The 24,997-nt window shown below is 36.6% G+C and overlaps 1 protein-coding gene across 2 annotated transcripts in view; it reads right to left on the bottom strand.

Moving 5' to 3' along the window:
* Positions 1-598: 598 nt before the first annotated feature.
* PSEN1 (presenilin 1) overlaps positions 599-24,997 on the bottom strand; it is a 71,829-nt gene continuing 47,430 nt past the window's right edge. For both annotated transcript variants that reach the window (XM_020986355.2, XM_020986356.2), the window contains exons 8-11: positions 24,654-24,740; positions 22,549-22,722; positions 7,197-7,315; positions 599-5,660 (exon numbers count right to left, since the gene is read on the bottom strand). In XM_020986355.2, the coding sequence (XP_020842014.1) occupies positions 5,505-5,660; positions 7,197-7,315; positions 22,549-22,722; positions 24,654-24,740 (536 nt within the window). In that variant the 3' untranslated portion in view covers positions 599-5,504. The remainder of the gene's footprint in view (positions 5,661-7,196; positions 7,316-22,548; positions 22,723-24,653; positions 24,741-24,997) is intronic.

The raw sequence follows: 24,997 nt of genomic DNA on the forward strand, positions 1-24,997 counted from the left end.
CCCTTCTTAGTCTTCAAAATACCCTTGGCAAAAATAAGCTGAGAACTGGTCTGCTCCCTGGCTTGCTTCTTCTAAAGACTGTAACTTCCCTTTTGTTTTCTTCATAGCAGGATGTGACTCAGAGTGGATGTCATTAAGGCAGTAGGGGTGTTGTAATGTTTGGAACAAGGGACGGGGGAGTGGATGGAAATTCTATGCATTGTCAGATCCATAAAATTGGTATTGAATGCTATTGTTAGTATGATCTACAGAACAGCTCCCACCTAAAAATATTCCTCTAGCACATGGAAAAATCTGTGTTGCAATAAACCTTCATGCAGCATTATTTCATGCTATAATAGTTTTGACAATGTCTTTAAATTATTGTAAAAAGAAATTTTTCCCTAGAAAACAAGTTTGAAGAAAGAGCTCTGTAAGGAAATGAAGCTTTTAATAAACACCTATAAAATTGTACCATTTTGAAACATAGCTTGCTATATAATCTATACCATCTTAATAAAAGCATAGAAGGAAAATGGGCTTCTGACCTGTTTCACGTTTATTTCTGTATTGTTCCAGTATTTTTATACTATGGTACTTAAGGCAAGAAGACTAGCAGTTAGGATTCATGCGATCTTTAGTTTATTAATCTGACAAATACAGGAAAATTTTGCAATCTATCAAAATTGTATCTTATCAAGAATTTGAAAGGTGTTACAAAAAGATGTTTTCACATTCTTTCTGGATTATGTACAAATCAGTGTCTGTAGAAACAAAAACAAAACAGCAAACACTTGAGAGTAAAGGAATCCCAATGAAGTCCATATTCCAGCATGTCCAACCGCATTGTAAACTACTGCAATGTGGACAACCTTGTAGCCACCACTGCATGATTCAAAGTTTTGAAGCTGCTGACAACAGTTCCAATAAATACTTGTTCTTTTAAAAAGGAAAATGTCCTAAGAAGGAAACTTTTCCCGCTGCATAGTCCAACCTGAAGTTCTAGTCAGGCACATTCGAGGAGAGATCTGACTGTCTCCTCATATTATTGACAGAGCAAGCATTCAGAAGCGTTACCTCTTTCTGAGATATTCTGAAAATGCTTTGTACACAGAGACATTGAGTCATTTCAGCAGGAGGCAGCTTTCAAGTACATCAGGTGAAAAGTGGTAGGTTTCTGATCAGGACTCTACTGGCGGTCAAGGCAATACCTATCCTGCATCCTCTCCTGAGGCAGGTGCTTCCTCTAACCAGGTAAGACCACCAGGTAATGATATTCAGATAAGCTGCTCAGAGACCATTCTTTTATGACAGGGCTGAGAAGAGTTGAAAGTCGGCGAGTGTTTTTCAAAGTCCTTTATTCTGGGATTTTAAAGACATTATGAAGATATGCTCTATGCTCAAACTGAAGACATAAAAAGTCTCTGCCATGAGATCCAGAGGAAAAGAGAAAAAGATCAGTGAGATCATCTGTCCAGTTCTGAAAGCTCCTCTCCAACACAGTGTTTAGGACATCTGCAGGCAAAGAGGGAGGATGGGAGAGTGGGGTACTGTCCATCACATATTATATGATGAGGGCAAATTCAGAGGAAGCGAAGGAAAGAAGCCTTAGTCCACTCAGAAGACTCCTTCCTGAAATGAGCACAACCCAGTTCATGAGCCTGCTTCTCACACAGAGATGGTCCGGGGGAGAAGCTGCGACAGCACACGCTACATAAGGCTCTGACAACATTATTGCAATTTTCAGTGTCAATTGTGTTCGTGTGGCAAGAGCCCTTAAGGACAACCATGAAAAAGTGGTTACAGATTACAGTATACAGTCATTATGCCTAAAGTTTCTGATGTTTTAAAGAGTTTAAAGTTATCCACATGTTAGAAAACAGCAAACTAATAATACAGTCCAAGTGAAACTCTTGAAAAATTTAGAGAAGTCCAAGGTAATGCAGCCTCCTCCTTCCAGGAAAAAAACAAACAAACCGTTGCTGATCAAGCACAGTCGGGTGAACAAAATGGGGAACTTGTACAGCCAGGAATCACAGAATGTAGCTCAAGTTCTGCTTCTGACATCATACAGCTTCTCTTAACTGCTTAACTTTTTTATATTTCCCCTTTTGTAAGTGGGGTACAGATCAGTTTGTGTGAAAAGTGCTTTGAGATCCTTAGGGCAGCAGCATCAGATATGAGCAAGGTACATTGTTTGCAGTCCTGGAGACTCCGAAGGAGACTATTAGATGCAAATGACGCATAGAGAGGAGATCCGACATTCACAACTTAAACAATATATTCAGTTATTGCATTTATGGGTGGATAATTAATAATAAATTTCTGACTTTTCTCATACTTTTCTTCCAAGCTCTGCAAAGGTCACAATTTCCACTTTTCTAAAGGTCAAATGTCATCAATAAGAAGCTGCGGTACCTGCAATTTGTTCTGATAGGTGATTTTGCTTAACTTTTAGTAGGAAGGTACTATAGGACAGGGGTGGTTATTTAAAAAAAAAGGTTGATACAGTAAAAATTAAATGTATAAATAAAAAAAGAAAAGAAAGAAAAACAGTCTTGAAATACAATAACATACTAGGCCAGGAAAAAAACAGAGGGCTGCGACTTCTAGTCTAGGGCATCAAACATCAATCTTCCAAATATACCCTGTGAACTATTTTCTACATAAAAGCACTCTTTCATTAAGTAAATATGTCGTGTGTCAAAACTAGATACAAATCTACCATTTTCTCATCTATTGCCTTAATTCCTTTCTTTTAAAGGGAATTTTAATTTAAAGAAAAACTTGAAATTCATCAAACTTCTGAATTTGTTGCATTTCGTTGGTTAATTCAATGGGTGGTGCTATTCCCAGTGTGGAAGAGCCCCACTCCTCAGATAAATACTTAAGGGATAAATACTGTGGCTGCCTATCCTTGAATGACTTTCAAATGTGTATCTGGCATTTCCTCTGCTCCATAATGTGACCTAATTCCTTTTTCATTATAGAAGACTCATAATTGATATGCTGGAATCTCCAAACTTATTCTTAAGAGAGCATTTTGGGGGAAGTTCATGCTGTTGAAGTCCTTGGTTCTACTTAATGGAACATATAATGGGTCTGTTTGCTATGATGCAGCTTGGTTCAGATACGGCTCAGATTTGCATGTAGCATCACCATCCTTTCAAGGGGGAAAACTGAAGCACAGGATAGCCAACACAGGCACAAGCAAACTTCTCTTAGGTGAGCCCTGGTTTGAAGTAAAAATCTATAACACACAGAGTATCTGGAAGCCTTGCTAAAAAGAACTCGCTTTATACTTCACTAAGTAATGCCTGAGATCATGAACTCATAGATATCTAAGTGCTTCTGAATCACAGGTAAAACTCCAGGAGATAATATTTCTGCTGTAAAGTATTTAAGTGGGAGAGAAGAATGGAGAGAAGCCTGAGAGAAAAGTATGAAGTGAAGAAAAGATTCAGATTTTTAAAAAAGCAAAACAATCAAATGTTCTGAAACTCATCCTTTCTTTTTGCATCCTTCATTTCCATTGAAGTTCCCAAAACAATCCAATATGAGCAAGTATTTAGATACAAAGGCATTACCTGAACATAAAATCCCCAAACCAGGTGAATACACATATTTTCCTTATTACCCTAATAAACCAGAGAAGCCATCCAATGGCAGAGTGCATATATTCCAGGCCCCAAAAGAAACTGCCCCAATCTAGAAGACATATTACAGCTAGATGCGTGTTAGGCACAGAGATGATACTGGTCACTCCTGAGCTACAGCACCGCCTTCTTCTTCTTGAGTACACTGTCTGATCACTAAAGCTGAGGGTTCTCTGAGGCAAAGAGGGCCAACAGAGTTTGTGCCCTGTCTACACACACAGACTTTAGTTAGAGATAGTAACCTCTGGAAAGAGCAGGTCATCAGATTTTTTTTGTTTGGCATAGAACCGAATTTCACTGTTGCTTAAATTAGTGTCTTCACTGTCCCCAATTCAAACAAAGATACTTTGAAACAACATGCAATAGGAGAGGTATAATCACAAAAAACCAACTGTAAGGTTTCTGATAAATGATTTGGTATCTGCTCTTTAGCATTTAGTTTGTTTTGCCCTATTAGCTGTTTGAGGATGCTTCTTCCCTCATCAGTGACTTCTCCTCCTAACCCCATGCTCCTAAAGATAGGCCAAGTTTGTAGACTGAAAATACTATTATCTTTCTACATACTAGTTTCTAACCCTGCTAAACAAAACTGATTCATAAACTACCTAAAAAATAATTTGCTTTCAGCAGTTCATTCTAATTCTCGACAGCTGACAGAAATACTGAGTCCGACTAAGAAAGAAACCAGGAAAGGAAGAATATCACAAAGCATTATATTTTGTTTTAATTCCCTGGCTTTTGGCCACAAACTTTTGATGGGAGTCTGTGTATTATTGAAGAAATTACAACAAAAAAGGCTAATTGCAGCAATTTACAAGCATACAAGCATGCTTGAGATAAAATCCTAAAATAAATGGGTCATCCATCCACTGCCATGACAGACCTTATCTGTCTTTCTTACTTGGGTAGGAGAATTACATGCAGTTTGGAGTGAAGGCGAAAAATATGGAAGATATGTGGGGAAAGGTGAACTTGGAATGCTGTGCCTTTTGAAAAAAAAAAAAAAGACTAATTGCATGTTGCTATCATAGCAAGAAAGGACAGAAATGTAGCTGGATATCCAGAAGCATTCTGAGAATATCAGTGAGGAAGAGGCTTTGAACAACAGTCCCCTTACCACTGATATCTACTGAATCTTGAACCAAAGTCCTTTGACATGGCCTAGCCCAGATTACTTCAGATTGAAGTTGAGAAGAAATGGCAAAAGTGAAAAGTGATAAAACTTCAGTGCTTGAGAACATAAACCATTAAAATCTGCCCGAGCCCTGGCTTGACCCAAGGTGGAGGAGATTCTCTTACTTGAAAATGGCTTGAACTTCTAGCACAAAAGTCAGGAAGTGGCAGCTGCCTCCCTTTTCTCCACTCCATTTGGCTTGCAGATGTCTGTCCACTTGGTGATACCCCAAAAGGTTCAACCTTTAACTAACACAGATTTATTGGGTTGATTTTTCAATACATGGGTTGAGGTACAGGTCACTGTTTGGTCTAACAGCTTCCCTCATTTCACCTCTTGGCAATGGCAGTCCTGAGAGTCTGTAGTGTTGGTAATGTCTACCTATGACCAAGGGGTATAAACTGCTGGTGCAAGCATCAGCAACTTTCTGGCTTATTGTCCTGCTTCTATGTCTATTCCACAAATCCAGGTGGCTTCTTGTAGCAAAAAAAAAAAAAATCAACATATTTAAAACCATTTACGGCCTTTTCAGTGTTCAGGGAAGCAAGTTCTCACAAAAAACTGGGAGAAAGTTGTGATGAGTCCAGCTGGGAATCTTGAAACTGTTCCATGAGGAAGAAGAAAACTTTTTTGTCCTCTCTAGATTTTACTACAGTAAGAGGAGAAAAATCCACAGGATTCCAATTTTCAATGTGCTAGATATAAAATTGGTGGAATGCTAGCTGGTCCATAAAAGGCTGCACTAGATAATCTGTGGCAAAATAGAAAACAAGCCCAAAGGTGATGGAGATTGGAAGAGCTGGCAATGCTTTCTTGAAGATGGCGAGAAGCAGTAAAGTAAGGCACAAACCCTGCAGAGAAGGTAGAAAGAAGCCATAAATTGAAATGCACTCATGCACTTTACAATTCAATGTTGCTATTAAACTCAGGAGTTTTTGCTTCATGTAATCATTAGCCAACTGAATACTCTTAGGTTAAATTTTAGAAATCAATTTTTTTTAAAACACTGTGGAAGGTCATTAAAAAACTTTTTGAGGTTCCTAGTCTAAAATAAAGCAAAACTCATTTCACTGGTTTACAGCAACCCAGTTATAGTGATTCAGTATATTTCATACACTTGCACAATTTCAAGCAAGAAATAAAATTGAAACAAATTTTTCAAAAGGAAAAAGTTTCATTACTAGACATAAAATAGTGGAAATTTTTACAGTCTTCAGATTGGCCTTGGAAAGAAATGGAAGAAGTGAAAAGTGATAAAATTTCAGTGTCTGAGAACACAAATCACTAAATTTTACAACTGCTAACAGTAAGAGATGGAATCTCCCTTTCTGAAAAGACTTCAGTCCCTGGAATTTTAGGTGAGCTGATGAAAACTGTGTTGGACAACCCACCAGCATAGAAACTTTATCCTTTATGCTCTATATTGCAAGGAGAAGTGACTGCTAATGGTAGAAACAAGGCTTATGTTTAGAGGAACTATCTAGCTTTCTTTGAAACCTGAAGTAACTGTAGTGCAATTCATTCTCTTCCTTAGCTATTTAAAAGTTAACTACAAAATTTGAGGACAAGGGTATGCAGCATGCAATTTTGTCTAAGGAAAAAAAACAGTAACAAATTCCCAGTGTTACAGTAGATATTTTAAAGTATATTCAATAGTGGGGGCAGCTAGGTGGCACAAAGATAAGAGTGCAGGGCCTGGAGTCAGGAGGATCTGAGTTCAAATTCAGCCTCTGACATTTACTAGCTACATGATCACAGGCAAGTCACTTTTAAGCCTATTTGCCTCAGTTTCCTCATCTGTCAAATGAGCTGGAGAAGGAAATGGCAAACCACTCCAGTACCTTTGCCAAGAAAACCCAAAATGAGTCACAAAGAGTCAGACATGAAATGACTGAACAACAAAAAATTCAATAGAATAAATTAAGGCTCTCATCATGCTAACACATCTACATTTCACTTGCATACTGCACAACAAAGATGGTATATTTTACAGAAAGACAAGTGAACAAAAATATCATATGAAATTAGATTTGCTTAAAGCACACATGTGAAAAATTCAGTGCTCATCTTTTTGCACTATCAAAAAACGACAGATACGATGGTCTATAACCCATTCTGTTCTAAGAGCTGGCTGAACAGCTGGGACACAAAGTTGTTAAAATGACACCATATAAAAAGAGCAATAAAAGGCTTTGTCATGTCCTAACATAGTCCCCACCTTGTGAGAGGCTACTGAGAACATAGCTGACTCCTGATTATCCCCTTTAAGGTTGCTCTCTAGCACGGCTACTTCCTCATATGAATGACTGCCATGCTTACCTTTAAAGGGATGGAATAATCACAGCTGAGCCTTAGGGGTATTTAATCATTTGTTAGGTTATACTTACAATTAATATGGCTACAAAACAGGCTATTGTTGTGTTCCAGTCTCCACTAGCTGTTGCTGAGGCTTTGCCAACCAGAACACTGTAGAAAATGAAATCCCCTAGTCCAAGCTTTACTCCCCCTGAAAAGAAAAGATTAGGAACATGAAGAAACACAACTGCCCGAAGGTCCCAGTTATTCAAAATACAAAAACCACATATGCTTTAAAAATTTTTAACATTTTAAACTTTAGAAGTTCTGTTTAGTTAGAAAACCATGCTCTGCTGCCATCTAATCAAATCAACACTACACCAAGCTTACTAAGCTGAAAAAGAGTAAGGAGCAGGTGTATGACATAAGTAAAAGTGAATTCTCTTAAAATGATGGTACTGGTATATGACATAAGTAAAAGTGAATCCTCTTAAAATGATGGCACTGGAAGGCAAAAAAAATGCTATGATTTTGAGCTTTGGGTGAAATGCTATGGAAAATACACATGGTATAATTAACTTTAGATTCAGGAGACATGATCTGACCTGTAAGATGACTTCATGACACTGCCAGAAGAAACCTGCAATGTATTTGTATTGTTCTGCTTTGAATAGGAAAGTAAAGGGCTTGGACTAGTTCAAATCAAGAAACACTTATTAAGTGTCTATGAGGTGCAAGGCATGACAGTGCTGGTATACAAAGACAAAACAAAATGGTGTCTGCTTTCAGGGAGCTTATTTTTCAATGGAAGGGAAACAGCACATACACAGATCAATACCAAATATACATAAGTAATTCTTTGTGGGGAGGGAAGAGAGAAATCACTAAGCATTGGAGAATCAGGAAGGGCTTCCTGTTAGAGAACAGCACTTGAAGTGAGCCTTGAAGGAACATAAGGATTCCAAGAAATAGAGGTCAGGAGGGAGACATTCCAGGTGTGTGTTATAATCAACAGAAAGGCATGAAGATGAAAGATGTAATGTCATGCATGTGAAACGGCAAGCAAGCCTATTTGGATGGAACACACATTGGAAAAAAATGTGAAATCAGGCTGGAAATGTTTGTAGATTGGAGGCAGATTGTAAAAGGTTTTAAATGTCAAAGAAAGGAGTTTGATATCATCCTTGAAAGCAAAATGGAGCCAATGAAAGCATCTTAAACAAGCGAGTGATACAGTCAGAGCTACACAGTAAGAATATAAATTTGGTAGCTGTTTTACAGAAGGTGGACTGGACACAAGGAGACTAATTAGGAAGCTAATGCAACAGTTCAGTAATGAGGGCTTTAATGAGAGTGGTGGCCATGTGGGTAGAGAGAAGGGGATAGATATGATAGATGTTGCAGACCTAGAGTTGATTGGACTTGGCAACTGATTTAATTAGGGGTGGGAGGATGACAGGGAGATAAAATGAAGAGTTAAATATGACACCAACCTTAAGAACCTGGGTGATTGGAAGGCTAGCAGTACTCTCAATAAAAAGATGACTTAGGAAGAGGGGTGGCTTTAGGCAGAAAGACAATGAGTTGTATTTTGGACATGCTGAGTTTGAGATGTCTATGAGACATCCAAATGGAGATGTCTAACAGGCAGCTGGTGATACAGGACAGGAACCCAAGAGAATGATGACACAGACGTGCGTGTTTGGGAGATGTGTGCACAGAGAGGATTACTGAAATCATGGGAGTTGAGGAGGAGATTACTGAAAGTAGAAAAGAAGATCCAAGATAGATGCTGAGGACACACCTGGGCTACCAGCTGAAAATCTGGACTCTCAAAGGGAAAAGAGAAAATAGGGTGTGGAAAAACTGGCTACACAGATGGTGCTGAAAACCTATGGATCATAATCTAAGACAGGATCACAGAGCTAGAGATGGAAAGGACTTATGGGACCATTTAGTTCAAACCCTTAATTTTTTAAACGTGCTAAATGAAGTCCAGTGAAGTTAATGTCACCCAGGCAGCAGAAAGGAGAACGAGGATTTATTCCACTGTACCACTGGCTTAGGGGAGAATGTAACTCAAGAGAATCAGGAACAGCATGTTTATCCAGAAACTTGGCATTTTGACCAAGAAAGCTCATAATAATGGAGGAAAAATATGCCCAAATAGATTGTAAAACCAGATACTATGCAGAAGATCAGGTATGACCTAGGAAGAATAGGGAAAGAAGTATCAGGTAATTCACAGAAATTTATTGAGAAGTTAGAGACAGTAGTTTTTCTTCCCTCTTTTTAAAAATTTTGAACAGAAACGTCAAAGAATGTCCATACATACATCGGAACACAAAAGGATTCCATATGAAATTGTGATTTTTCATTTTATATTTCTTGCTTTAAAAAAAAGCATACAATAAATTCTACATATTACTTTCAAAAACATCTTGCTTATCTGTGTTTCCTTCTGAACTTCCCTCAGTTCTCTTCGATGTACTTTAAAAAAATGTTTCAGTAGTTTTCTTTTTTCCCCATCACTATTGCTATCCCCCCTCACCACCATCTTGCCCCATCCACCCACCACCCCATTACCCACTGCTAAGAAAAAGAAAACAAAAAAACTTATAAAAATATAGTGTGAGCAGAATTCCATATATACATATATATGTATATATATGTCTATATATGTGTATATATAATTGCAAGCAGAATGGCAAAATTTCATACACACACATAAAAACCCAGAGTTTAACATGCATATGGAGCAGTGTGTGTGTGTGTGTGTGTGTGTGTGTGTGTGTGTGTGTGTGTGTGTGTAATCAGCTTATCAAATTAAATGCTTGGTGAACATTTAATGTAGTAAAACACTGAATTAAGCTTATAAATTATGGTCTCAGAAATTTTTGGTCAAAATTTGTGTTACGACTTATGTTCAGTTGAATGTCAATAATCTCAAGAAAAAGCTAAAGTTATAGTCAACAACAGTGGCATCAAATTCAAACAGAAACAGATCCTGCAGGCCACATACTAATTTAGAAAACCACAAATTAACATTACTTGTATTTATTTTGTATTTTTGTTTATTTTGTTAAACATTTCCCAATTACATTTTATTCTGGTTCAGTGATTTTGCAGGCATAAGTTTGATACCACTGATCTACTTCATTCCTAATTTTATTAAAGGAATTGACTTCCAAATTTTACTTCTATTCCTAACACTGTTTATTTTAATCGAGACAGGGACCTATGACCAACACTACAATAAAATGAACATCAATGCTTAGAATATAAAAATATAACTTTTCCTGATGTTGCAGATACTAACATGCTACAATGCCCCTGAAATTTGTGTGTGTGTGCTTACAACTTAAACCAAGGGGTTGAAAATGTCCTTCTCAGTTCAAGACAGAGTGATAAAGTATCTTGACAGTCATACCATTCCCATCCTATATATCAATGAACTGCTAAATAAGCCCTTTCTCTATGTTTGATTCCTCAGGAAAAAGCTGGGAAATCAATCTTTTCAGGGAGTGATACTGAGCCATATTTTATTAGTGATTTAGGAATAAGGATGAAAAATAAACAACAAAAAACGTAATTCATCAAGTCTCTTTCCTTAGTCAAACAATCCAAGGGGACAAGTTATTTCTAACAGAAAAAGCTAAGGGACTTAGGTTCCTCTTAACTGATACTTGTATTTGATAAAGACAACCAACTGATAGCACAGCAAAGCAACCTGAATCTCAGCAATGAGCCCTGGGACACGGTTGAATTAGTCATTTCTATTTCCAAGGGTGGAGAGAACTCTCTACTAAAATCTTCCTTCAATGCATGCTCATGGTACAGAGGTGACCTGGGTTCCCAAAGGCTATGTCAGCTGTGGATGAGCTCTGGGAAGTTCTCAACAAGGTGGAAAGGCTTCAAAAGCATGGGCTCAGTGGACCACTCTCATTAAGTTTGGAGAAATGCACTTCTAGAAGGCTGGGCACTCTGCGCTGAATTTTTTATTCAAAATAACTCGTGAAAGACCATCTACTAAAACATGGTGGTCTTTGCATTAATGAAGAAAGTATATATTAAGATTACACTAAATCTGAAATACTGAAAAAATCAGAAGACAATTTGCTTTAAGTGTGGCTAATAGTTTTTCATTGCAACCCTCCTCTACATTCCCAGATGTACAACTAGAATCTTTATGTCAACTCTGAAACATAATTATTCCCATCCCTTCTTCCCTACAGGATTAAATTCCTACAATGAGCAGCCAACACTTATAATCTCTGCTCATTCTTTCAGTGCTTTGGTATACAGCATTTGACTATGCCATTTTATGAAATTACTTTCTTACAAGTTACCAATGACTAAAAAAGTGGTAGAATCAATAGTATTTTCCCCCTCATCCTCCACGAACAAACAAAAAAGCATTTATTTAGAGCTTACAATGTATCTATGCTAGTGATGGGTATCCTAAGGGTCCTTAGAAGTCATTTAATCCAATTCCCTTCATTTTACAGATGCTCTGAAATGGGGATACAAATGCAAAAAAAAATGTTAACAGCTTTTGCTCTCAAGAAGTTTACATTATAATAAAGGGAGACAGCACATTTAGTGGAGTGGTAGCCAGAGGAGGGAGGGTGGGTCAAGGGTACCACTGAGATGGTGAGCTGATCTACGGGGCAGTGACCTGACAGTCTTTCAGAAAGCAATGGTATCACTGATTTGATTAATGTGCCCAGAACAAGAGGTTCAGAATGCACAGAGGGAGGGCAAATGATTCCTCATTGGACAGCTAGATGAGTTATGAAGCATAGTCTTATCTAGAGCTATCTAGATAAATCTGAATTCACTCAGCAGGGCTCAGCCTCAGGGCAGAAGTTTAGAGAGGTTGAGTAATTTCTGTTCCCAAGGGAAAGGGAATATGGATTCTTGAGGTCCAGTATATTTGGTGCTGATCCAAGTCTTGGGCTTAGATCATCTCTGTTTGTCCTCTCAATTTTCCCTCTTCTGCACAAATAATGGCTGTGAGGCCTGAGACTCAGATAACCTCTTGGTACATCAGGTCATTCTCTAAGATGCTAAGTTTCAGAGTAGGTGCTGATCTGGTAGGGGATGTTTCCCCACTGGGAGTTCCCAATACCGATGAAAAAAAAAATCACAGTTCTGGTCTAAAAAAAATATAACAAAGGAACACTGGCCCTGGAGTCAGGAGGATCTGAGTTCAAAGCTGGCCTCAGACCAAACACTTGACACTTACTAGCTGTGTGACCCTGGGCACAGGCTCTGCCTAAAAAAAAAAAAAATTTAAAAATAATAATAAAAATAAAAAAATAAAAAAGTCTTTATAAAACAAACTCTGATTCATAAAACATCATGAAATATTTCTATAATATTACAATTATAAGCTAAATCATCACAGCTATTTCTGCCTAATTATACTATCCTGTCTCCCACATTTATTAGTTCCGTAACTTCTCTGAACCACTTTCCTCGTTTACAAAATGGGATATTAATATCTATGGTACTGGTCTCATAAGAATACTGTAGGATCAAATAATATATGTAAACTGCTTTAGGAACCTTAAAATGCTATATAAATGTCAGGTATTATTCTTATCTTCAGAGAGTAATCATCTAGGAATATCAGCATTCTATGTTGAATATTTTAAAATCAGTTTTATCACCAGAAAACAAGATTCTGCTTATAATGACAACTGGATATCTTCCTTGACTTTAGGCCTCATCAAATTTAGCAGAGTTTGAAATATAAATCAGCAGTGATTTCAGTGTTACAGCATAAGAAATTCCCAGTAAGAAAATTCCCTCCCCCTGGGCACCTACTTTATAATATTGTTAATAAGAATTTTTAAAGAAGGAATTAGCAAGTCTAACATATTAGAAAACTGAAAGAAAAAGAGAGTTTTCAGAGAGTCTGAAAAATAAAATAATAGAATTGGATCTCAAATCTATCAAGTCAGAATGACAATTTAGAGAACAAAAAAATTTAAAACAATAACAAAAAATATTATTAGAAGAATAGATGAACAATCTTCAAAACAAGTATAACAAACCTGAGGGTAGTATGCCAAGAGATTTAGAATGATAGTTTCTAGAAAATAGTTAAAAGAAAATCTAAAGCCACATTTCAAGAAACTATACCGAAAAAAACCCCAAAACACCCAACTGACCAAAACATTAGATGTCAATGTCAAAGTTCAAATTGAAAGAATCCACAGAAAGCCAATAGAAAAACCTATTTTTAATTCACCAAAGAAAGTTGTAATCAAAATTAATTGCTACATCAAATTACAAATTTTACAACAGGCTATAATAGAAAAATCTTTCTGATTCCTAGGAGAATTAATCAAAATAGCACAAAATTACTCTGTATTTACAAACAATCAAAAGGAAAAAGTTGAAATATCATATCCCTGAAAAATAAAGATTGGCTGCCAATCACAAGTAATATGCTTTGTCAAGCTGAGGCTAAGCATCAAAGAAAATAACTAGACGCTGAACAAAAGGGAAGAATCGTTCGAAATAAATTAGAGGTAAGCTGGGCATTCAACATGCAAACTGACCAAATAGAAAAAAATTAATACATTTTTAAACAGAAAATAAAACAACAAACCCGCATACTATATGTGATGCACTAGAAAGACAAAAACAGCATACACGTGGCCAAAGAAACCAAAGACATGTACAGCAAAAATCAGGAAGAAAGTAGGTGTAAGAAGTGCCTTAACTTATCAAGGGGGAAAAGTCTTATTCTCTTAATATGTAAATCAATAATATAGGTGATAGAATAATACAGAGGAATTCCTCCTGGATAGAAGAGAAGATGAAACAGGGGAGTCCAGGAATTATACTTTTCCCCTTCTCCTTTCTGGAGTGGCTGGAGAATAAGAAGAGAACACAGGGGTTTGGAGTGGGTGAAAGGAGGAAGCACAGAGTGAAGAATGGGAGCTGGATACTACTGAAAGGATGTGAATTATCTGACAGCACTGTGAAACGACGCTACAGAAGCTGGCAATTGGGTAAGTCTTGCAATGAACTATGTTGATGGGATTTGGGTATTTAAGGAGATCAGCTTCCAAAAGATGAGGCTGTGCATACTGGTCCTAACTAACTTACATCACGAATAAAGAAATATGTGGGACAGGGGTGTGCTGATGGCTCAGACAGTTTGAATACAGGGTGGGATGCAAAGGGAGGATGGCATATTATCAAAAAGGATAAGCAATGAGGGACAAGGCTAAGAAAACGATTGGGGCCTCTGGATTAGGATTACAGAATATTTCCTACTGCATCCAAATGCCTTCATCAAGAATTAATATTCCTGTGAATAAATTTTAGGAGTAACATAGAAGGAAAAGAAATAAAAAAGTGAGTAGAATGAATACAACACTTCTTGGAACGGGGCACTGCATATTAATATCAGTGAAACAGTAGGCTGGGTCAGAGATGATTAGATAATATATTCTGATGTGAGCCACGAAAGGATAACATTAGAGAGGGTGAAAGAGAGAGGATATAACAATAAACATAAACTCAAACAATTTGGGATTGAGTAGGGTTACAGAAAAGCTAAGTTCCAATCTCACCTCTGACCCATACTGGCTGTGAAACCCTGGACAAGTCCCCTAACCTCTGTGTCCCAGGCAACTCTCTAAGAGTAGAAGTACAGCACCAATGCCAATCTAAACTGGGAGAGGGAGTTTCCTCACTGGAAGTTCCCTACACCAGTGAAATCCCAGGACTGGACAAAAATAAAACACAGCTCTTTTAAGTATGTAGAATCAGATGAAGAATATTCAGAAAGCAAGAATCCCCATATGTACATGTGTGCATATATTTAATAGAAGAAAATAACACTTGACAACTGTAAATCTAAACAACAGATGAAATTCCCTAATAAAAAAAGAATGGGAAATGCATTGACCCCTCCCCCCAACAATTTGTGGCATGTAAGAAACACATTTAAAACACAGAGTGAAAATACAGAGTGAAAATGAAGGGATGGAACAAAATTATTATGATTAAAAAAAAAACAAGAGTTGCTACCATGAAGCTACTGAGAAAACATTCAAAACAGTAGAAAAGAAACAAAGCAAACATGTAAGAAATTCAAGTGGTTACTACAATTCAGAAAGCAAGGAAAGTATACTGATGAGTAGACTTACTCTGACCCTCTCAGGCTTTCCAACTATAGAGCTGACCACATGAGGTGCATCTCATTTCACAAAATTATAGAATGTATGACCTAAAAGGAACCTTAGAAGCCATTCAATATCACTCTTTGATGAAGAATTCCTTCTACAGCATCCCAAAGAAGTAGTCATCAAACCCCTACTTGAAGCTTCCCAACAGAGGGAAATCGACATCTCACAGCTGCCCATTCCACCTTTAACTGGCTCTAATTGTCAGGAAGGTTTTCCTTATGTTGAGCATAAATCTGTAACTTCCACCCATTGTTCAATCTAGTCCCTCTTCTAGATAAAAGCCTCCAAATAGTTGATCATAATCAATTATGCATCCCTTCCACCCCCAGGCTAAATGTACCCTGTTCCTTCAAATGATCCTTCTATTTTTGAGTGTTTTTATCATCTTGGTCACTTTCTCCCAGATGTGCTCCAGCCTAAGTCTTTCCTAAAATATGCCCAACACTAAAATGTGATATGGCTGAATGAGCACTAGATTTGAGGCCAAAGATCTTGGGGTCAAATTCTACCTCTGTTATTTACAACCTAAGCGCTGTAGACAATTAACTTAGTCCCTCTGGGCCTCAGTTTTCCTCATCTATAAAATCTCTAAGGTCTCTTCAAGATCTAAATCAACGATCCTAGATCCTAGACCTAATTTCAAATTAGGTAACAATAAAAAGTGGTAGTATCAATATAGATATGTAAGGAAACTACATTTTTAAAAAGACACCACACACAATAAAATGACAAAGATACTAAATATATCCGTGCCAAACGGCACAATAACTATGTTCTTAAAACAAAAGCCAGGTGAACTAGAAAAATACATTAGTAGTAACACAGTAACAAGAAGGATTTATATATTTCTCCCTTAAGATATGGATAAATCCAACAAAAGGACAAACCAGAAAGAAAATACAGAACTGAATAAATTGTTGGGAAAAAGTAGATTTGATTGACCTGTGGTGACTGGCAAATAAGAATATTAAAGAATATGTTTCTCAATATCCCCTAAAACCTTTACAAGAACTGATCACATACCAGTATAAACAAACACAAAAAAGGCAGAAACATATCCTTTGTAGATAATAACAAAATAAAATAATAATGAATAAAGGAAACATGAACAAAATATATAGACCTAAATAAAGGCCAAGTGATGATATTATCAAAGAACAAATCATAGGAACAATAAATACCGATGCTAAAGATAATGATGATGCAATATATCAAAGTTATAGAACACAATTGATGTGTTCCTCAAAGTAAATTCACTTCTCTGAAACTTCTTATTAATAAAATGGAAAAAAGGATGAAAAAAAATTCAGCATTCAAATAAAAAGATTAGAAAATATATCAAGAATGAATATACGAAAGAATTCTGAAAATTAGAGAAATAAGAAACTTGAAAAGAGATTACAGAACGATAAATGAGCTATTTTAAGAGATTAGTAAAATAAAAAGCCATGAGTTAACAAAAAGAAAATATTATCAAAATTTAAAATAAAAAAGGTCAATTTACAGAAGAAATAAGGAGAATTATCGGGGCAGCTAGGTGGCACAGTGGATAGAGCACTGGCCCTGGATTCAAGAGGACCTGAATTCAAATCCAGCCTCAGATACATAACACTTACTGGCTGTGTGACCCTGGGCAAGTCACTTAACCCCATTGCCTAGCTCAAAAAAAAAAAGAATTATCAGAAAATACCATAAATAATTACATGACAGCAAAATTGGGAATTCAAAGAAATTTGAAGATTATTTACTAAGACACAAAATATCGAAATTAGCAAAACAGAAAGTAGAGATCATAATGAATCCAAAAAGAAAAGAAATCAAGTCATGAATAAATAAGTCATGGGGATGGAGCCAAGATGGCAGAGTAAAAGCAGTGACTTGCTTTGAGCTCTCCCCCAAACTCCCCTGAATACCTATAAAAAAATGGCTCTAAACGAATTCTGAAGCAGCAGAACCCACAAAAAAACAGACTGAAACAAATTTCCTGCCCAAGACAAACCTAGATGGTTGATTGGAAAGGCATATTGCACAGGGCTGGGAGCGCAGTGCGGCATGGGCACGCAGGCCGCACTGAACCTGGAGTAGGCCTCAGAGGACTGAATCACAGGCAGCTGTGGTGGTTTCCAGACTTCTCAACCCACAAATGCCAAAGACAACTTAGGAGGTCACTGGGAAAAGTCTGTTTCTGCAGTGAGAGAGAAGTGGGGTACCAGCTCCATTCCCTGAGCTTGGCCCCAGGGAGTAGCTGCCTCCTGAGCTTTGACCCACAGACTGAGGGGGAATCGAGCGGCTGATCAGAGGCGGACTGCAGGGAGCTCTCTGCTGGTGCAGGATTCCCTTGCTTTGCCCGTACCTGGATCTGGGTCACAGTTCCGGATGATGGTTCTGAGGCAAGGAGGAGCGCTGGTGCACTGGAGCTTGTAGTGGCTGTGAAGAGGAAACCCTCCTCACAGTTCCAAGACAGAAAAGAGTGCTTGTGGTCACTCACAGACCAGAGCACAGGCCAGCAAAGGAGCAAACACCTCGCCCTTGATCATAGCACCTTGGAAGAACTGAAAATTTACAGGTCCCTAGAAGCATCTCTGAAAACAGCTGCACAAAACCCCTGAAGCTTGGGACAGTACATTCTCCATACTGGAAACAGACTCCTACCTTAACAAAGAGTTTATAACTCAAGTAATTGGCCAGGATCATGAGCAAGCAGCGCAAAAAGAGTCAGACTATATTATCTTACTTTGGTGACAAAGAAGATCAAAACATACAACCAGAAGAAGACAACGAAGCCAAAGCTCCTACATCCAAAGCCTCCAAGAAAAATATGAATTAGTCCCAGGCCATGGAAGAGCTCAAAAAGGATTTTGAGAAGCAAGTAAGAGAAGTAGAGGAAAAACTGAGAATAATGCTAAAGGAGACCCAAAAAGATATTGAAGAAAATAACACCTTAAAAAATAGCCTAACCCAAATGGCAAAGAGGTCCAAAAAGCCAATGAGGAGAAGAATGCCCTAAAAAGCAAAATTAGCCAAATGGAAGTCCAAAAGCTTACTGAAGAAAATACTTCTTAAAAACTAGAATGGAGAAATTAGAAGCTAGTGACACTGAGAAATCAAGCCACTGTAACACTGATCCAAAAGAATGAAGAAATAGAAGAGAATGTAAAATATCTCACTGGAAAAACAACTGACCTGGAAAATAGATCCAGGAGAAAGAACTTAAAAATTATTGGACTATCTGAAAGCCATGATCAAAAAAAGAACCTGGACATCATCTTTCAAGAAATCATCAAGGAAAACTGCCCTGATATTTTAGAACCAGACAGCAAAATAGAAATTGAAAGAATCCACCGATCACCTCCTGAAAGAGATCCCCAAAGGAAAACTCCTGGGAATATTGTAGCCAAATTCCAGAACTCCCAGGTCAAGGAGAAAATATTGCAAGCAGCCAGAAAGAAACAATTCAAGTATTGTGGAAACACAATCAGAATAACACAAGATTTAGCAGCTTCTACATTAAGGGTCCGGAGGGCATGGAATATGATATTCCAGAGGGCAAAGGAGACAGGATTACAACCAAGAATCACCTATCCAGCAAAACTGAGTATAATCCTTCAGGGTAAAAAATGGTCATTCAATGAAATAGGGGACTTTCAAGCATTCCTGAGGAAAAGACCAGAGCTGAATAAAAAATCTGACTTTCAAATGAATAAACAAGTCACAAATGAAAAAAAAATCTCTGGGCTTGATGGATTTACGAATGAATTCTATCAAACAATGAAGAAGCCATTACTATATTCTATTCTACAAACATTTTTCTTAAACACTGAGAGAGAAAGTACTCTAAAATAAATATTATTTCAATACCAAAACCAGGAAGAGTCAAAGGTATAAAAGAGTACAATAACTCACTAGTGAATATTGATGCAAATATTTAAAATCTTCACAAGACTACAGTAATAGAACTAGAAAGTAATCTACTATGAGTAAATAGGATTTATACCATGCATGCAAAGATGGTTCGATATTAGAAAAATAATTAGCATGATTAATCATATAAACAAGAAAACACAAAAATGATATTTCAACAGATGTGGAAAAGGCCTTTAACAAAATGCAACAGTCATTTATGTTAATCATTTTAAAAGCATAAGCATGGAACCACCTTTCTTTAACATCATCAAAAGCATATATTTAAAACTGAAAGCTAGCCTTGCTTACGATGGAGAGACACTGGAATTCTAAGTAAAAAGATGGGTAAAGCAAGGACAACTCCCTCTCTTTACTATTTTTCGGCATAGTTCTAAAAATACTTACTCTAGCAACAAAAGGAAAAAAATTAAAGGCATAAACACTGGCATGGAGAAGGAAAAATTATCTCATTTGTAGATGATATGATACTATACTTAGAAAACCACAGAAAATCAATGAATAAAATAAATGGGAAAACTAATAGCGTCATTAAAGTAACGGAGCAGTATACAAAAAGTAATTCAACAATCATCAACATTGCTATATAGTACTAACAAAATCCTAGAAAAAACAATTTGAGAAATTTCATTCAAACAGCTACAAAATACATAAAACATTTGGAAATTAACCTATCAAGACAAATACAAGATTTATATAAATACAGCTACAAAATGCTCTTTGCAGAAAGACAGACTTAAATAATTGGAGGTATATTCACTGCTCATTACTGAGTCATGATAATTTAATTTAAAAGTGATAAAATTACTTTACAGATTTAGTGCTATGACAATAAAATTGCCTAGGGGGTACATTATTGAACTAGACAATGTACTGACAAAATTCTTTTGGAAAAAGAAAAGGTCTGGAATCTCAAGGCATATAATGAAAGGAGAGGAGTGCAGGAAAGAATGAAAGAAGCACAGTGTTATCAGACCTCAAACTGTATTACAAGGCAGTAGTCAACAAGTCTATTGTATACTGAATTAAAAAGCAAAAAAGCAGATTAATGGAACAAAGTAAATAAGCAAGAATCAGATGCAATAAAAAAAAATGTACCCTAGTGTTTAATAAACTCAGGAATATAAATTACTGATGGAAAGAATTCCTTTTGACAAGAACTTCAGGGAAAAGTGGAAAACAATGAGCAGAACTTAGGTTTAGTTCAACATCTTATACCATATGTTGCAATAAATTCAAAATGGTTATGTGAACTGAATACATAAAATCATAAAAAATTAGAAGAGAACTAGAAGAGGTAACTCTCAAAACAATGGCTGGAGGATGAACTCTCAACCAAACCAGGGACAAAGGGCAAGACAAGAAAAGATTAAATAGACAATTTTGTTTTTGAAAAAAACAAAATGACAAAAAAAACCTTTCGTATGCAAACAGAAAATCAATGAAGATAAAATAAAAAGAAAAATTCCCGAGCAAAAAAACACTTGTATTAAATGTTACCAATAAAAGTTTCATTTCTAAGAGATGTAATGACATAAATACTGTTATCAAGAACCACTGGCCCAATAAATGTGTCAAAGTATCCAAAAAATTTCTGAAATTGTTACAAACTATAAAATGACCATTTGTAGTCATGCTCTAAATCATCAGAAATGCAAACTGAAACAATTCTGAGGTTCTCCTTGCAAATTGGCAAAGATGAAATACAACGGGAGCAGTCAATGTTAGATCGCCTATAAGAAGACAAGGCTGTTGGTAGAGCTGTGAACTGGTTCAAATGTTCCATAAGGAAATCTGAAATTATGCAAGAAAACTGACTGTGGATGATTCTTTTGACCCAGAAATATTACTATAGAACATATGCCCCAAGGAAGCTAAAGACAGAAAATAAAGGTCCATTATAAACCAAAATATTCTTAGCAGCATTCTTTGTGGTAGTAAAGAACTGGAAACAATGTACAGATTGGAGAACAGCTGACAGAATTATGATATGTTAATGCAATAGTGTTACTGTGCCATAAAAAATGAGGACAATGAGGAATTTAGAGAAACAAGATTTATATGAACAAAATGACTACAACAAAGTCGATGAAATATTACTAAAAGATGACCTCTGGGTAACCGAAAAACTAATGAGGTCCTGGGGAACCAAAAATGAAATATACTTCTTTCTTCACAGCAGAGGGACAGTTTACTAGGGGAGAACACTACATATGTATTAGATCTGGTCATGATGGTACTGGATATTTTACCTTAATTTTTTCCTCATTACACAGGAGGTTCAGTCTAGTGAGTCAGGGGAGGGTTTTATTTTCTTCCAGAAATGACAGTAACATAAAGACAAAAAGCAGTTAACAAAATGGAATTTTTTAAAGAAGAAATATGGAATGACCAAAGAAATGGACAGAGTACGTAATACTTGCCACTTCACTCCCAGCAAGGATACTCTCTCTACGTTTTATTTTATTATTTTTAATATTATATCTTAAATGCTTTGTATATATTTTACATTTACTTATCTGTGTACATGTTTCTCTCTCCTCCTGGAGGGCAAAGACTGTTTTTCATTTTTGTAGCCCGAGTGCCTAGTTGCACGTAGCAAGTACTTAACAATTGCTGAACTGACTCTGGTGACTGCCTAGATTTAAATACCAGTAACAGTATCAAACAGGAGAGAAAGTGTCTTGGAGGCTGAGCTTGAAACTTAACCTTACAAAGTGATGATAATCTTATACCTGGCTATTTGCATTTCTGACATTATAAATTCCTTTTCTTTTCCTCAAAACTAGCAGAATAACTTCTAAAGGACATAAAAATACTAAACACTGATACAAATCAAAAGACTTCTGAAACACAGAAGATTTTCAATGACAAGTAAGAAATATATCAATAAACAAATTGCAACTACAACATTCAACAAAAAAGATGAACAGCCAAACTTCCCCATCTCTTCTTAAAAAAATGTTAAGTAACACCAGATTCAGAAAAACTAATTTAACAAGCATCTGAGAATGAAGGACAGAGTTTGGCTAATTTATCAAAACAGCAATGTGAAAAACACTAAGGTGTTATTATAGGCTAATAATAATAACTATTATTAACATTATAGTCACTTACTTAACTGTTAACTATCATCATTCAGAAATAGCCTGTTTCACTGGCCAGGTCTCTTTAGATTTACTTTCTGAAAAATATGCCCAATATCTAGGCTGCTATTTCATTATTCCTAATTCAATGATGTCTTTGGTGGTACTGACAAGTGTCCCATTTGAGACTTACAGCTTCTCCAATTAAGGGAGCAGATACATACTTTCCTCAGGATCCTCATGTACATGGGAAGCTCCTCCAGGAAGCTCCTGCACAGCAGCTCTGGATGCCGGTGTGGAATGGTGGTGCCCCAGATTACGATCCCTTTGAGCTTCCCACTCTTCGTTGAAACCGCCATCATCGTCAGTAACACTGCTAGAGTTCTGGTTTACTGGGGCTTTGGAAAAAACAGCAGCAAAGATTATACACATGACACGTCCTCAGGTTGGTGAAGGCGACTACTTCGTAAGAGTCGTCAACTTTTGTTATAAATTGGCACCTAAGCGTAGGTATGCTACAGTACAAGAAGACTGCGTCTTATCACTTTTAAAACACAACTTGTAAATAAATACAAATGTTTTCCTATTAACATTTATCAACACACTTCTGGTTCAAGTTTCTTTCTATACAGATGAAGCTGACCTGACTGGAACCTGACTTAGAGATTATGTAAATCCATGAATCCAAGAGGCATTGTTATCTTAAGAAGAAAATGCAAATAAAGGCTAGACTAGACTAAATTATGAATTTCATGAGGGCAGAGAGCACAGATATCTCTTTATCGTCCCCAGTTACTATGCGTTGTACATAAATGAATGACAATGAATAATCAATATCCTGCCACTTTTATTAAACTCTATATATTAAAGTGAGACTGTCATGGGATAATGAGATTTACATGGGATAATTTAAAAAAGAGAACTTCTTTGCCACTTTTATCAGTGATGCCAGTAAACTTAATTGAAGCCATGGCCACAGAGACAGGAAAAGAGGAGAATAAAAAGAAAACCAAAGCTTCCAGAACTGCATACAAGTGGCCTAAGGCAACTGGCATGGTACCCTCTTACCCTTCTTTGCTGCCTATTTCGTCTCTCTTAAGTTGCTCTGCTCTTTGTCAATCTGGACCCATAGAATGATTAGGGCAGGTTTGAAAATAGTCATTGGCCCATCGTGGAAAATGTTTTATGGGAGCCAAGTAACTGTAAAAGCTGATTTTAAATACTTTTTATAAGTGTGCACATCTCTGGATGGAAGGATGAATCAGAGTTATTTATGGGCGCTAATCTATTTATTGTCAAAGCTAGTTTAGTGGTTATTTGATAACATATTTCTGAAATATGTCTATCACATTATAGTGTTTGGAACTGTCTATATAGGTCAAAGTGATTAAAAATAACTACATGGTAGATATTCTAGAAGATATCTATTTTTACAGTTTTGTGCTGGATTTTACCTGATAAAGAAAAGAATTTTTCCCCTTCTCTACTCTTATTAGATAATTCTTATCCTTATATCTAAGCATTACACCACTTCTCTTTATCTGATCCAGAAAATGTCTATACTGGGGAAAATGCTGCTGAAATGTAACCATGAAAATCTCCAATATGCACTATTTAATATTCAGTATAAATAAGATGTATTTCCTTCCTGATGGTAGAAATACAAGTAAAAGTCAAAAGAAATAATAATCAATTTTATAATAAGACAGAATCCAAGATTCCTCCAAAAATTTGGTCCCCCATTTATTTCAATCTAGTTGTGTGACCCTGGGCAAGTCACTTAAACCTGTATGCTTCATTTTCCTCACTTGTAAAATGAGCTGGAGAAGGAAATGGCAAACCTCTCCAGTATCTTTGCCAAGAAAACCCCAAATGGGGTCACAAAGAGTTGGACACAACTAAAAAAATGACTGATAAAAAGATCTCAGGGTATATACAGGAAAATTACTGTAAGTATCACTTCCACTCTTCTTAACTCTAGCTCAATGTCAGGACTCTCTCTTTAGCAATCTTGTTTACTAAGAAACAAAGACTTAAGATCCAAATAGATGTGAGCTCCAGATGAGAAATGCTCTTTCCAGTCACTTGAAACATGACTTAGAATTTCCTAAGATTATCCCCAAAGAATTTCCCTGAGCTATTATCTCTCTTTCCTGGTATACTTCTTTTTTGACACTTTAAAAAAGTAGGTCTTTAAAAACTTTGTGGCCACATATCTCACTTCAATTTTTCCCGATACTGGCATACTGTTCTGCCATAAGATGACAGTATATGTAGAAAGCTAGAAAAGCTAGAAAAAAATGAATATGTAAACAAAAGTCTCTCCTACTTTGTGCGTTGTAGTTAGAATTTTTGGAAACTCTCCTTTGGGCTTCTGGGTCTCCTTCTGCCATGTTCACCAACCACACCATTGTTGCTGTTGGAAAAAGATGAAAGTCTAGGTAAACATTTCAAACAAAGAAGACATGAGCAGACATCAAGGCACCATTTTGCTACTGAAATCACCAATTTTCTTTCATCAAATCACCTCCAAAATCTCTTTAGGAAATACTTAAGAAACTATGGGTGGAGACTTTTTAAAAGCGGAAAAAAGTTCTCTTCAGTCAGGCACAGAAATAAGTCTCTGACATTAAACATTTTGTTGTGGCATTCAAATGGCATTTAAAAATGTTG

The sequence above is a fragment of the Phascolarctos cinereus genome, unplaced genomic scaffold, assembly GCF_003287225.1.
Source record: "Phascolarctos cinereus isolate Bilbo 61053 unplaced genomic scaffold, phaCin_HiC Scaffold_3;HRSCAF=262, whole genome shotgun sequence".
Classification (NCBI taxonomy): Eukaryota; Metazoa; Chordata; class Mammalia; order Diprotodontia; family Phascolarctidae; genus Phascolarctos; species Phascolarctos cinereus.